Source organism: Lupinus angustifolius, chromosome LG09, assembly GCF_001865875.1.
Source record: "Lupinus angustifolius cultivar Tanjil chromosome LG09, LupAngTanjil_v1.0, whole genome shotgun sequence".
NCBI classification, from domain to species: Eukaryota; Viridiplantae; Streptophyta; class Magnoliopsida; order Fabales; family Fabaceae; genus Lupinus; species Lupinus angustifolius.
In genome coordinates this window covers 6926819-6942337 of record NC_032017.1, presented here as the reverse complement: position 1 = coordinate 6942337, position 15519 = coordinate 6926819, and the positions used below count along the sequence as shown (strand labels likewise).

The following is a 15519-nucleotide window of genomic DNA, read 5'->3' as shown; positions in this document are numbered from 1 at the left end:
ATTGTTCTTATTTTATAAATATGTTATTTAAAGTGTATTTTTATCGAGCAAGATGTTAAACCAGAAGAGGTCTCATATTAAGTTTATCTGATTTAAACAATTAAATCGTATGCTCTGACCGTATGATTTTATATATAACTAATATTTTTAACAATATGAATGCAGTGGTAACATATATGGTTTTAGCCATGCGAATGTAAGCAACAAACATATTCTTAATCATAAATGAACATGTAATATGTGTTATTAATCATGCGGCAAAAAATGTCGTCCCGCTCATTTGCACGAGTAACTTGCTAGTTAAAAAAAAGAAATTAATGATATGATTAATAACTAATTTTAATTTTAGACATATAAATAAAGTTGTAAGTTCTAAATTTGTTATTCCCACTTGATTTATTTTCATATTTAATATATATAATATAAATAAATTTTATACATTGTTATTATATCATTCAATAATATTAACGTTATTTTTGTTCAAGATAAATGATAATTAACATATGAATAACATGTTAATCAGGTAAAAAATTATTATGTTGTTAATATATATATTTAAATCCTTATATTTTATGTTTAAATAATAAAATTATTAATATTTTATGAAATTATTTTTTTGGGTTGATTTTAAGTTTTTGTCTACATGATGTTTAAATTTTTTTTTGGAAGGGAAAATATTTAAAGTAACTTTCTATACAATTTTAAAATCTCAAAATATGAATGAAACAAATAAGGGATGAAATTTGTTTTACATTTTTTTCTAAGTTATAGATAAAAAATACAAAATTTAATATCATGCATTATTAGTGTAAATATTTTTATATAATTAATATATTATTTATTATTCATATATATTTTTAATTAATAATAAATAGTTATTAACAACAAATAATGCATGATATTGTAAAATATGTTTTCTAAAATAGCAGTTTATGCAATTGAATCTCGAGAGCAACAAGTCGTTAGTATAATAATATAAGGCTCGTTAGATCTCTAGGATTATCAAAACGTCAAAGTTTTGATTTCTGTGAGCGACACTTATTGGGAGGGACAACAACATATCCCAAAAGGGATTAGTTCATTACCATAATGTGATGGGATACTTTGAGTAGTACCAAAAAATTAAATCTGAGATTTGTGAGTCCTATTCCAATCTTCATAATGGGTTTGGGCTAGCAAGACATCACCTAGATTTGGTCCACCATGTTCTCCTCAATAAAAGTGGGCTTCTTATACTCAATTCAATTTTATAAACAATTTGCAAAATTATAGTTAAGCGAGTCAACAATTTTTTTAGATTTGTTTGAACAACAAGTAAATATTTGTTAGAAGCTTATAGTATACTATTAGTGGGAGAATGCAAGTTTTTAGGTTAGTTATAGAAAAGCTACTTCAATTCTTTAATTAGCTTCCTAAACCCCCATTAGGTGGAGTTGAGAGTTGTAAAATAATATATATATTTTGATTTTTATCCTTTAATTTATATTACACAACAAATTTTAACTCCACCCAAGTACTGCATTATAAGCAGTGTTGTAACAACCAGTTTGTATTGGCCGGTTCAATCGGCAAACCAGTCAATTGGTCCATATACTCGTATGGTACAATAATTATATCGGTCATGCAATCATACCAATCAAAACTGGCCAAAATCAGTCATACTGGCCGATTTTCAATTGTATCATATCAGTCATACGACCGATTTTTATTTAAAATTAATTTTTTTAATGAAAATAGAAAAAATTATTGGTTTTTCAACATTAACGTTAATATATTATGTATGTATATTTAATTTTTCCAGTATATAATTTAATTAGTGAAGTACCGATTAAACTGCTATACCAATACCCTAAATAGTTTAATGACTGGTATGATATTAATAACAATAATTATAAGTTATTTTTAGACATTTCAACAAATTTCTCTAAGACTAAAATATATGTTACAAGTTATATGTAACTATGATATAAGAATAATCTTATTACTTACACGTGATATTTTGTCTTATAATTGTATATTAACCTTAAATTTCTATTATTCTACTCTTTTAGTTTTTTGTACTACTAAAGATACATTTTTATCCTTTTGGGTAAGGAATTAATCTTTTTTGGTGTTTGTGGATGCCCCCAACAAGTGTCACTCTCAGAAATCAATATCTTGACATTTTGGTCATCATATGGATCTATTGTGATCTTATACCACTAGATTAATATCTTGTTGATACTCTATTATCTTATTTTATTAATTCGTTTCTTAACATCATCATCGTTCATGATCACCAAATGGCATTCCGAGAAGTCACTTGAGTGGAATGATTATCTCGCCAGTTATGAATAGGATGTCTTTTTCATGAATGGTTGCTATATACATATATGATGGGTTAAAAGTGGATACCTCACTTACCTAGGCCCCAAAAATGTTATCACGAGATGAGTATCATAAAGTTCATTCTCAACTATAAATTATTATTACGAGTACTTATTATATATATTTTTTACGAGTACATATGAGCCAATATTTTTTTGTCATTTCTAAAGGGAAGGAATAAAGGTTTGTTAAGGGTTAATGCAAAGTGAAGCCCTTGTATTTATGGGGTGATGATTAGCCCAGTCTACGAAACTGGGCCTAGTGAATGTACACTAGATTAGTTCATATATCCGAAAAAGATAATGCACCATTTGCCCCAAAATATATATATTTAATCTCATGCCCATGCAACTTTCTGCCCCAATCTATTTCACCCTGTAATATTTCTTTCCCTTACGATAAATGATTTAATATGTATATATTGACATCGTAAGTATTTTTTACATTATCAATAAGTCATTTGTCATTGATTTATTAACCACCATTGACTCACAAATAAAAATAATACAAATCAATAGTAGATGATATGCTAACAATATAAAAAACTTTATATTGACAGTATACAGATTTTAAACTCTACGATAAAAGTCCCAATGCACACAAAAAATTATGCTATCACCAACCTTATTCGCCACTCTCCTTTTTTAATTTCTTATAGATGGAAACTTGGTGATATAGAGATGAAAGTAAATCCAACTTTCCTAACATTGAATAACACTTTCATGCATAGGCGAATGGATAAAAGGAGTTAATATATTAAGTGTTAGTATGTGAAAACACAATTAATAAGGTGTTGGTCTATTAGTATAAATTAAGACTCGTCAATTCTCAAGTAGACCAAAATTTTAATAATTCGATTTATGGAAGCGACACTTGTTCAGAGGGATAACTACTCACCCAAAAAGGATTAGATCATTACTCATATATAGGGTGAGGGGATAAAAGAAACTAGATTATCAATGATGATAGAAGCAATGTGTAATTAAAATTGCTAAGAAGAAAACCTTCTAACAAAAAAACCAAAGAAAAAGGTTTATCTGACAATTAAACTCAAAACTATGTAAATAGGACAAGTTAGTTAAGGTGAAAGGTTAGGTATACGTGGGAATTATTTGAGTTATATAAGGTATATACGTTTTTGTATGTATAAAAAACTATGTAAATAACACCAATCAAATCAAAATCAAAGTGATTTACCAATTAGATGTTAGTCTCGTAGTGTAAAATTTCACAAGATCTTCAGGATGACCAAAAGGTCAATGTTTCGATTCACGTGAGCGATATTTATTGGGAATGAAAGTTACACACTCTAAAAATTTAATTCCTCAACCAAAAAGGTGATAAAATAATATCTTTGATAGTAAAAAAAAATCATTGTAATTTGCTTCTCTTTATGGTCTCGGATGGAACCCCATACCCTAGGTAAGAGGGAGCTTTATGCACCATTGATAATTTAGTGATAGATAAATGTGGGTCATGTGTATTCATTCTAAGTGCATAGAACGATTTGATATAACACAAATAATGAGTCAAGAGATATTGGAACATTATCATAGTTGTCCCACATGATTTTTTGTCCATGCAATTCTCTGTTAGAGGGAAGTTTGTGGATGGTGTAGGAATGGAGGTTTAATTTATGATCTAGTTACATAGTCTATGCATTAAGTGTTTTCATGTGTGTCATTTTCAGAATAAGATTCTTGGTAACAAAATTTCAATTTGAGTTTGTATATAGTAACCTTTTAAACCCTTTTCCTTTACATGTAGACACTTGAAAGTTTTTCTCGATAAGATTTCATTACCTTATATGTAAATCGAAATTGTGTTGTGCATCCAAAATAATCCTAAAAAGATATAATCACATGTGGATACTTGATATGTCTCTCATTGCTCATCCTAAAAATATGACTATTAGGATTGGCAAGTTTGAATTTTTGTCATATCTAGAGATTTATTAGGTTTTTTTATCAGCAAATGTTAGTATATTAGTATTTATCGTAATTGCGATTTGAAATCTCAACCTCCTTCTTTCCAACTTTTCACCTTACTATCATATCACTTTATAACTACTTCCAATAGAGCCTTATATTATTAAACCAATGACTTGTTGGTAGGAAGATGCATTAAACTTATTAGTGCATTGGGAACATTTGAGTTCTTAATTTTTATAAAGTATAAGTGTAGAAAATAACAAAATGGTACATACAAATCTTAGGGTCATCAATTTTTGTGGGTTTGTGACCATGTGTTTCCAGATTATTCTACACATAGGGTACATGTACAATTTGTAGAAAAAGGGGTTTCAGACTTATTCCACATTCTATTGTTAGTTGTTACCCTATTATGTGTCAAACCATGTAATAAATATTATGGGCAATTCAAGTAAATCCAACATATAAAATATCTCAGTTAAAAAAAAAGATAAACAAACAATTCAGCACATGTATAGACAAATAGGCTTAACTAGATTTTTCGAGACCACTTATTGTGTTGCTTTCAAAACTAGGAATATATAAAAAAAATTATTTTAGGATCTCATCTTAATTCAACTTATATAATTATCAATTTGGTAAAGAATGTAAAAAATAAGGATAAAATGTGGGAATGAGTGTAAGAGTTTATAAGTGGAAAAGACCTATTGAATTATTGTCTTAATGTTTTAGTTTAAGACGTGGTGTCTGACTTGTGACTCTACAGTCTTCCTATACCCGGTAAAAATAAACTCCCCGGTGGTTGGAGCTCATCCGATTGGAGTCTGGTCCAACAAATGGTATAAGAGATTGTTGAGGTTATTGAAGTGTGAAGTCTCACATTGGATATGCGGGGAGGAGAGAAAGAGTTTATAAGTGGAAAAGACTGACTTAAGATTTTGGTTCAAGACGTAGCTCACTTATAACTCTACACTCTTCCCATACAATTTTTTTTGACACATTTGTTTTAGGATATTTCCCAAAATACTTAATTCTTATGACATGTAGGTGTAGCATGCTCTCGTTAGGAGAAAAATGTTCTCATTATATTGAAGATATTGTTGGCAAAATTGTATATGAGGGCTTGATGATTATAATTGATACATTTATATGTTATTATTATTAGAGGGAAATTATCATTTCAAATTATTATAAGACAAGACTTTGATATTTAGAGGAAAATGACATTTAAATATATTCCAAAACTATTTAATGTGTATGACAAGTGGCATGCTATTGCTATGAGAAAAATGTTCTCAGTGATGATATCGTTTGCAAAATTGCTACAAGCACTTGATTACAAGATCTTGATACTTAGAATAAAAATTGACATTGAAATATTTTTGTAAAGTACTTAGAATGACACATGTCATTCTTTTGTGATAAGAGAAATGTTCTCCTTGAAGATACAGTTGGCAAAATTGTATAAAGTGTTGATATTTAATAAGCTCTAATTGATGTAATCCTATCTTCATGCACACCTAATAACCACATATAATCTAATGGTATAGAGATTTTCTTACTTTTTTGGTCCAAATCCTAGAAAGTTAATTCATTATTTTATCTCTTGGCAAATCATCCACTAAATCCCAAGGTTGAGAGTTTGATTCTTAGGAGTAACACTTGTTAGAAGGGTCAATCACGAATCTCGAAATGTATAATTAGTTACTCACCAAAAAAAACGATAAGATACTCTTGATCATACCAATTGAAATCTAGACATCTTTATATAAGTATTTATTTCCATGGATGGTGATAATACAACATTTTTGTCTCTATACAATACCACAAATTAAGTGTTTAATTAGGATGGTAGCTTTCATTATTTTAGCATGATTTATGATAAAGGTAATTTGAAGAAGTGGAAAACCAAAATGTATATAATCAAAAGCAACAAAACCATAAGTAAATGAAAATCATGGCACCTCATATAATCAAAGATTGGTAATATTGCAGCCAGCACAAATCTTATTATGTAAATATCGATACAACTTTGTTGAAATCATAACATAAAAATTGAAAAATATGTAATAATTTGCCCATCAAGTGAAACAAACAAGAGAATTCTAGATAGAAAATTTCTCCTTTTATTTATGAGCATTGAGCAATATATGCATGACAAGGAAAATGAGATATACAATATAATTACATAATTATAGATTTATATGTAATGAAATATTTATATATACTTATCAATCATGTATAATATTATTTGATCCTATTAATCTGTTTAACTTATTAAACCTAATATATGATCATTTCTGATTTGTTATTCAACTTAATTCAATAACTTAATTGTAAACAATTGTGTAAATAATTATTCTCTGTAGACTCACTATCATGAGTCAATTCTAAAACAGATTTTATGTCCCTTTGAGTATAAGAACTACCTTACTCCACTAAAAGAACCAACATACTATGCAAAAAAAGTGTCAAGTAAAAAGTATCAACATTTACAATATAATGTTTAAAGATATGTTAAGAAGTGTTGAAAACATACGTTTTAATTTAAGAAAATTTAAAAATTAATTTTGTGTTTACTATTTCCAGAAAGCTTAACTTAAAATTTTAAAATTGACTTACTCAATTTATATATATATTTTGAATAATATCCTTAGGATACTTGTCAGCCTAACACATATTTAAATTATATCTCATATATTGAAAAGTTTCCTCAAATGCAAATGAGCTTGATGTGTGAGTTGAATTTTATTTAGGGTTGAAACTTTGATTCTTAAAGTCATTATTTTGAAAGGATTTTATATGCAATTACCTAGTCATACAACTATAAATTTCTAGCTACAATCTCACCCAACTTAACAAGTATAACCTCCACCAAAACAATCATGCTCACACTCATAAGTTACAACATCAATATAAGTGTCATTATGAAGTAGCAGTAAGTAGTAGAAAACTACACCAAGTGACACTTTTATCTTTTTATAAATAATGAAATAATATTTTTGGCATTGAAAAAAAAAAGATTTTTTCTGGAAAGAGTCATGACTCATCATTATAAGGATAAAAACAAAATATATCTCCAAAAGTATTTTCAAGAAAGTATTGGATAGTCTTTGCTCTCTTTCGGACTATTTGGTCAATTTAAATGCAATTACATGTCTCAATAATGTTTTATTCTCTATCTTGAACCAATCAGATATTACTACATAAATAAAATAATTTTTTATATTACTTATTAAAATCTGACTGATCCGAGACAGAGAATGAAACACGGAGAAAAGTGATCTATTTCCATGCAATTGATGGACACTCTTTCTCATCCAAGTAAGTGAGGCATGCTATTTATTAGAAAACTCAAACGTGCCTATCTCCTCTTATCAACCACACACTCTCCTACTCCTTGCACTTGCATAATAATACAATTATACAAAACCCCTTAGTATTTAAATTAAACCCAATCATTTCCAAGTCCTAAGTCACACTCTTTCTTATGCATCAAATTATTACACTTCCTATTATGTCAAAAACAACAACAATTGCTAACACAAGAAGAGAGATATGGCTAACTCGTTTAGGCTCAGCACTAAGAACAACCCTAGCATGCACCATAGTTGGTTGCACCTCACTATATGCCCCTGAACCCTTAAGACACTACCTTAAATTCCCAGCTTTTTCTTATGTTACAACAATCTTAATAGTCTCAGATGCAACACTTGGTGACACATTAAGAGGTTGTTGGCATGTCCTAATTGCAACCCTACAAGTCATGATCCTATCATTACTTACCCTTCATGTTATAGGACCTGAGCACTTCACTAGTCGAGTGGCCGCGCTGGCCGTGGCGGTTTGCTCGTTCGTGGTGGCGCTGCCCGAATCGACACATTTGATGACTAAGAGGATTGCATTTGGACAACTTGTGATTGTTTTTGTGAGCACTGTGATACATGGTGCACAAATAGGAGTGGTTATGCATCCAATTCAAGTTGCATCATCAACAACACTTGGAGCTATTGCTTCTGTTTTGGCCATGTTGTTTCCATATCCTAGACTTGCTTATTATGAGGTAACTTTTTTTGTTCTTATATTTTACTTGAAATCATGCTAGATATAATTTGAATTTAGAAAAATGTTATGATCATTATTAAGTTAGATATATATGTCAAATGCATAATAGATCACACAAATCATGAGTATAGACATCACAAATAATTGTTCATCATATTAATTAATAGAAGAAGAAGAAAACAAATTTTTATTATGAAATTAAATATATCACCTCTTAATATATAAAAAATATACAACTTTCATGAACATATATATACATACAATAGAACAATCGATTAGGTATCACAATTTTTTTAGTGAAATTTTCCTATGTTATGCATGCAAATTACTAACTGGCAAAAATATTCACATGTGAAAAAAAACAATTTTAGATATACTAAACATAGGCAATTCTACAAGTGTTCAAAACTGTTTATTCACACTTTTTGCTAAATAATAAACACAATTTTAGTTTTTAATTGGAAAAATCATGATTATTTTAAAAAATGTGAAAAAGTAGTTGAGAATGTGAGTAGTACCATAAAAATAAGAACATGAATCATCTCCATTAATATTTATTTATTCTCATATTTTTAATAACAAAAAAATGTAATTTCATAATAAATAAAATGATTTAAATGTCACTGCATGTTGTCTTTTGTTTGTTATCATATATTACATATCTTTCTAATAACGAAGAGGATCCTTACTCCATAAATAAAACTAATTTGAAAATTTCAAATAGAATGAGTAGTTTTTGGAGTCATGTTTGGTTCTTGACATAATAAATAAATAAATTCTTAAAGCAGTTTCCAACAATATATGAGAAAATCAACAATCTTGTCTCCATGTGCATGTTTGCACATGTATTTGTGAAAGAGAAAGGATAATTTGGCTGAGCATAGGCTAGTAGCATTTGATAGGTTGATGAACAAAATAGAATACTGAAAATATCTTTGACACTAATTGCATATTTAACAATATGGAGAAGAATCTTAATATTATTGGCAAATTTATGATTTTTTTTTAGAAATCAACAACCAAATTTGATAATTAATTTTCTTTTGTTTTTTAACCATCCATCAAATATTATCTGGCAACAATTTTGTGAACTAAATTCCTGAAATCAAGTCATCTTAAGACTGTAGTAGGAATACCAAAATATACTTGTAAGTGGCTGCATATCTTAGCATATGCTTAGCAGCAACCATTTAAGATGTAATATGTAGCATTGAGGCACATATGATATCCCATAAAGTGTCACTCAATGTCCCATCAGCTATAGTTAGTCGAAAAAATGTATTTAAGATAGAAATTTAATCATTAAGTATTTTTCTAATCAATCACAGCCGATGATACATAGAGTGACACACTTTGTATGACAAAAGATATGCTCTCGGAAATGATAGCATGAGAACTACAATGTAGTTCCAGAGTGCGATTAGAATTATGGTTGCAATACAATTGTAGAAACACTCGAACAATATTACGTGGAGAGTCTCAAAACCGCAATATTATGACAAATAAGATTAAAAGTGCAAATTGTTGTAATTATTGAATTCATTCATCAAAGTGGACTAAAAACTAAAACAATTTGCATTTTCTCTTACTTTCAGACAAGGAAGTTCTACAGATTATACAATGAGAATGCTTCTGAGAGGTTAAATTGCAATTTAGAGGCCATAACTGCTTCAGACAACTCAACTTCTGTTGGTTTATCCACTCAAGCCAAATCCCTCACCACAGTAGGAGCCAAACTTCTCCAGAGTATCAGAAGTAACATGGTAAGCAAATAAAAACTTAAAACATTGCTTTCAACACCCCTAAGGTTATGTCGATCTCCCCTAAGGTTTTACTTAATTACACTCGGCACCTCTTTTGCTTCAAAAAGCAACACTTGGTGAGGTCAGTGAAATTACACTTACCATCTCTGTCAGAGAGGTAAGTGTAATAGTATCTAAAATCTCGGGAGAGGTAAGTGTAACTTTAGAAACAAGAGATGTATTTTTTGGTACTACCAAGGTATCCCCTCACCCTTTTTGGGTAAGGAGTTAATCCCTTTTGGGGTGCATGACTGCCTTCTCAACAAGTGTCGCTCTCAGGAATCAAATTTTTGACCTTTTGGTCATCCTGAGGATCTAGCGGGACTTTACACTACTTGACCAACACCTTGTTGGTAAACAAGAGATGTATTGAATATAATCAAATAGAACCTAAAGGGAGATCACTATAATTTCCCTTTTTTGTGGTATATATGATGAGCTAAATATTTTGTCTTTGGTTTTTTAAACAAACAGATTGGTATGCAATGGGAAAGTCCTCTAAGAAGAATTTTCAATCCCCATAGCATTGATCTAGAAGAAAAACTACAAGACTTGGAGATACCAATAAGAGGGATGAACATTGCTCTATCAAGTTGCACTTCTTTTTCAGTTGGTGTCATTGATGAAGAGCTCAGAGGTGTTTTGCTCAATTGTAGAGAAAAATTAAGCCAAAAACTAGATCAGAAATCTAAGTGCTTTGCGCCGTCTGATGCAACAACAATTGCAGAGAGCAAGAAAGAAATTTTGAACAAAAACCTTACCATAGCCTATAAAGATCTCCCAACCTCTTTCTTTTTATACTGTTTACAGCTTCTCCTGGATGAGTTGCCCATTGCAAAGAAAACTGATCACATGGTTGAAAAAACTCGGAAAACCAGAAAGATCAGAGAGTTTGTTTTAAACTTCATGCCCAGCAACCACAACTTGGCTTTTGCATTCAAGTGCTCGCTTTCGTTAGGTCTTGCTGTGTTGTTTGGTTTAATGTACAACAAGGAAAAAGGATATTGGTCAGGACTGACAATTGCCATCAGTTTCGTGACTGGACGGCAACCAATATTCTCAGTTGCGAATGCGCGAGGGCAAGGGACAGCAATGGGATCGATCTATGGGATCCTCTGTTGCTTCATTTTGCAAAGATTTGGAGATTTAAAGTTCTTGTCTCTTCTACCATGGATTGTTTTCTGTTCTTTTCTAAGGCATAGTAGAATGTATGGACAAGCTGGTGGAATTTCAGCAGTAATAGGGGCCTTATTAATCCTTGGTAGGAAACACTACGGCCCTCCAACTGAGTTTGCAGTTGCTAGAATCACAGAAGCCACAATAGGACTCATTTGCTTCATAATGGTAGAGATTCTTTCACGGCCCTCGAGAGCTTCAACTCTAGTAAAATATGAACTTTCTCAGAGCTTGAGGACACTTCAAGATTGCATTGGTGGGATTCCAACAACTATACCTAGCCAAAGAGATATGCCATCTTCAAGTTCTCAAGCATTGAGAGACGGACATACGAAGCTGAAATCCCTTGTGTATCGATTAGAAGAGTTTGCAGCAGAAGCAGAGTCGGAGCCTAATTTCTGGTTCGTGCCATTTCATAGTGCCTGCCACAGTAAGATGCTGGAATCTTTATCAAGGATGTTAGACATTTTACTTTTTGTGGCATACTCAATGGAACAGGTCACAAGATTGTCGCAGAAAGAAGGAGTATGCGGGGTGGACTTCCAAGATCGAGTGAAGGAGAATATAGACCTTTTCAAGAACAGAGTTGGCAACACGCTGAAATGCCTCGAAGAGATAATCAGGATGAAGTCCCTTCGGAAACTTGAAAATGATTTGAAGAATAAAAATCTTCCTTGTGACATCGAATCCGGAGAATATCCCAATGCAGATGCATATAGGACATTGAGTGGGAATGAAGAGGTTGATAGCATTACAGGGTCTTTCCGCAAACTTCTGGAGGAGATGGCTAATAAAACTCATACCAGCAAAGATGAGGAGATGCTTAAAGGCCAACTGCTTTTTCATTACAGTTGCCTCGGATTCTGCACCAATAGCTTGATGAGAGAAACATTAAAGATTGAAAGTGAAGCAAAAGAACTACTTATATGGGAGAATGCCTCAACTGAAGTAAACTTGAAACAAATTTATTGTAAGATCAGCAGCCTACGTTCGGAGTAATTCTAGGATCATGACTCTGAAGTCACTTTAAGAAGCAACTTGAACATACCATTAACCAATACTATGTAAATGATATCTAGTTTTATGTAGAATCAACTAATTGGGGAAAAACAAGGGATTCAGCTCCAATAACTGATTTTTGTAGCATCTAATAATAAAATCCAATAATTGATGTAGCACCAACCAGGTTTTGAGTATTGAATAGAGAAATTAACTAATTCTTCAAGGAACACTGGGCAGCATCCATGGCAAACATATCTCATATTGCTAAGCAAGGAATATAAAACGACTGAAATATTTATGTAATTTTTACATATATGAAACACATTCTAGAGAATAAAAGTGTATAAAAAGAAAACAAGCACATATCGAATGAGACATGGAACTGGAATATATTGCAAGTGAATTAGGGGGAAATTTTACTTCGAAGTTTGAAACTCCAAAGAAAATAGATATAATACTATATCACTCATGGTATGATTGCACCAAAATTAAATACGGTATATAGCACACACATCTAGCAAACGCCTCTAACCATACAATAAGTTTAAGATTTTCATTATTTTTTAATAGAAGTTCCTAAACCACAACACATAGCTTTTGGAAGCACAAATAACTATATGTTATGAACCTGCAATATTTATGAAAGTTTCACCATTAAGCAATCATTCATATTCCAAAACTGAAGCTCTATGTTTCAACTTGATTACCATTGCTAAAACAACTCAGTCTACAATATGAAAATTACATCTTCGACTTCAAAGCATTCCTAGTTTCCTTCATATTTCGGGTCAGCCACGACAAAATGGTATGCTATGACCAGTACAAAGATGAAGATGCCAAGAAAGTTGGCAAAGAAACCCAGATCTTGATCATCAATCATCTGCAAAATCATAGTCAACAAAATTAAAATATGTCAGTAGTCATACCTTGGTTTGAGAAATAAAAAAATTGATTTTTTATTCTTGTCAGATCGTTTTAGTGGAAGTTACATTCACATTTGCTGAACATCTCAATTTATAACATTAACATCACAACTAGGATCCCTCCAAATTTGTTCCTTTTTTCCAATCCGATGTTCAATCCTTGTAACTTAAAATCAAAATCAACAAATTCAGGGGCATTAGGAAGAGCTTATGAGAATAACTTACTTCAACAAGTTTACTAGTGAAGCTTTGTGAAAATAGCTTATGACCTTCCTGTAAGCTCTTTTTAGCTTATTTCGATTAGCTTACCTTCAAGGTTTATGAAAAAAAAGTTCTTGTAGCTTATTTCATAGAAGATTGTTGAAAAAGCACTTAATTGAACTTTTTACCCGAAAATGCCCCAACACATGTCAGTGGTAACTCAGTACTTTGGTTTGTGATAAATCACATAATGGATTATTTGTTCTTCTTAGATGTTTTAATATAAGCTACAATTTCATTTGTACAACAACTCAATCTACAACATTTACATCCCAAATACAATTTATCACAACTCCTTCCAGATTTCGATTCTTTTTTTAATGCAATATTCAACAACCCTTATAGTAGAAAATAGATCCTTCACAAAAAAGTAACTGGTCGCTTCAATTTAATTTCCATTTAAAAATAATATCAAACAATGAACAGAAACCGACAAAATATTGCTCTAGTGGTGTAAGACTCTGTTAGATCACGGAATGAATAAAAGGTGAAGGGTTCGAGATTACTGAGAGCGTCACTTGTTGGGAATGATGCAGCCAGAAGGAATTAGTTTCTTACCGAAAATGTGAGGGAACCATAGGTAATACAAAAAAACAATAAACAGAAACAAAAACCCAGATCTACAAATTGATAATGAATCATAAGCAATATCGATAAAACAAAAGCAACATTCATCAAAATGAAAACTCAACCATAATTGATATATGAAACTTGTGATATTAAGGAAAATGAAATAAAAAGAATAAATCAATTAAATTAATAAAAAATGAAAAAATGAAGGAGCGATCTCATGAAAGAGAATGTGAATAAAAGAGATGGATCAAAAAACGAAATGAAGAATAGTTACCTTCGTTTTCGTGCTTCTTCGATCTCGCTGTGTATTCAAATGAAGAACTAAAGTGTGTGGATCTATATGGATTTTCTCTTAAGATATACTTTGATATTTAATTTGTGAGAGAATCAATTTTATTTTGTATTAAGTGATAATAACTCTATAAAGTCATATGTTTTTGTTTCATATTTTTATGCATATTAAAGTATTAAATAAAAAAGATTGTTTTTTATCGCTCTATTTACAATTAAACAGATGCACATGCAATTAGACGGAATATAGTTATGTTTATTCCTTACATAACCCTAATTTTTTAACCTAAATCAGACATAAACCAGACGAACACAATCAAGTCAAATTGGGTGAACAATTAGAGTTGGGTCATACTTATCCATAATTGAATTCATCAGTGTTCTAGTTTTATGTTCAAAAGTAAAACAAATGAATTCTAAATAATACATCACATACTAAAGATGTGGTTTCGTGGTGTAGTTGGTTATCACGTCAGTCTAACACACTGAAGGTCTCCGGTTCAAACCCGGGCGAAGCCATTTGTTTATTTTTCTTTTAAATGGTTATTTGTGCTGAGACCATGAACTTTTAATTATATTAATGTTCATTCTAAGGCTTTCTTTTTATATGGATTTATATATTATATGTAGTATCAACCTAAGTTATGATGAAAGGATAATACTTGATTTTTGCTAAGTGATACTTAAATAAAATAGCTATATTTATTTTACTGTTCCCCCAACTATTACGTTTAGAATCAATTGATTTATTGAAATTAATCGATTCCTTCATCTTGAAGTTAATTAGCTCCAAATCACATACATAAATATGAATATGATGTTGGAGAAATTCCTTCTCCATCCGAAATCCATATAGTCAATGCGGAAGTCCTTATGACCATGGCTTTGTTCCCACAACCTAATGTGTATGCCCATACATACACCCGAATGGAACATCCATGGTCCAGACCGAAGAAACCCCAAATGAGTTCATGGTGAAGAAGAAGAACATACCTTGTTGAGCCATTTCCGGAATCTCGAAGGTATGAGGGTGAGATGATCTTCCAGATGATAGAGCGCCGAATGGTTTTCCTTTAGTTCTCTCTAGAGGGGAATGAGAGAATACCTTAGTTTCTGAAAAGTGTTGTG

General features: G+C 31.0%; 1 protein-coding gene, 1 long non-coding RNA gene and 1 other non-coding gene across 3 annotated transcripts; 2 read left to right on the top strand and 1 right to left on the bottom strand.

Moving 5' to 3' along the window:
• On the top strand, positions 7619 to 12340 carry LOC109356192. The gene is made up of 3 exons (XM_019599526.1): positions 7619 to 8361; positions 9959 to 10126; positions 10640 to 12340. The coding sequence occupies exons 1-3, from the start codon at positions 7789 to 7791 to the stop codon at positions 12338 to 12340; spliced, it is 2442 nt and encodes an 813-aa protein (XP_019455071.1). The 5' UTR covers positions 7619 to 7788.
• Positions 12872 to 14501, bottom strand: LOC109357428. Its single transcript, XR_002108858.1, has 2 exons — positions 14375 to 14501; positions 12872 to 13223 (listed from the first exon to the last, which is right to left on the bottom strand). It is a non-coding gene; the product is annotated as an uncharacterized LOC109357428 (long non-coding RNA).
• On the top strand, positions 14837 to 14910 carry TRNAV-AAC. Its single transcript has one exon. It is a non-coding gene; the product is annotated as a tRNA-Val (tRNA).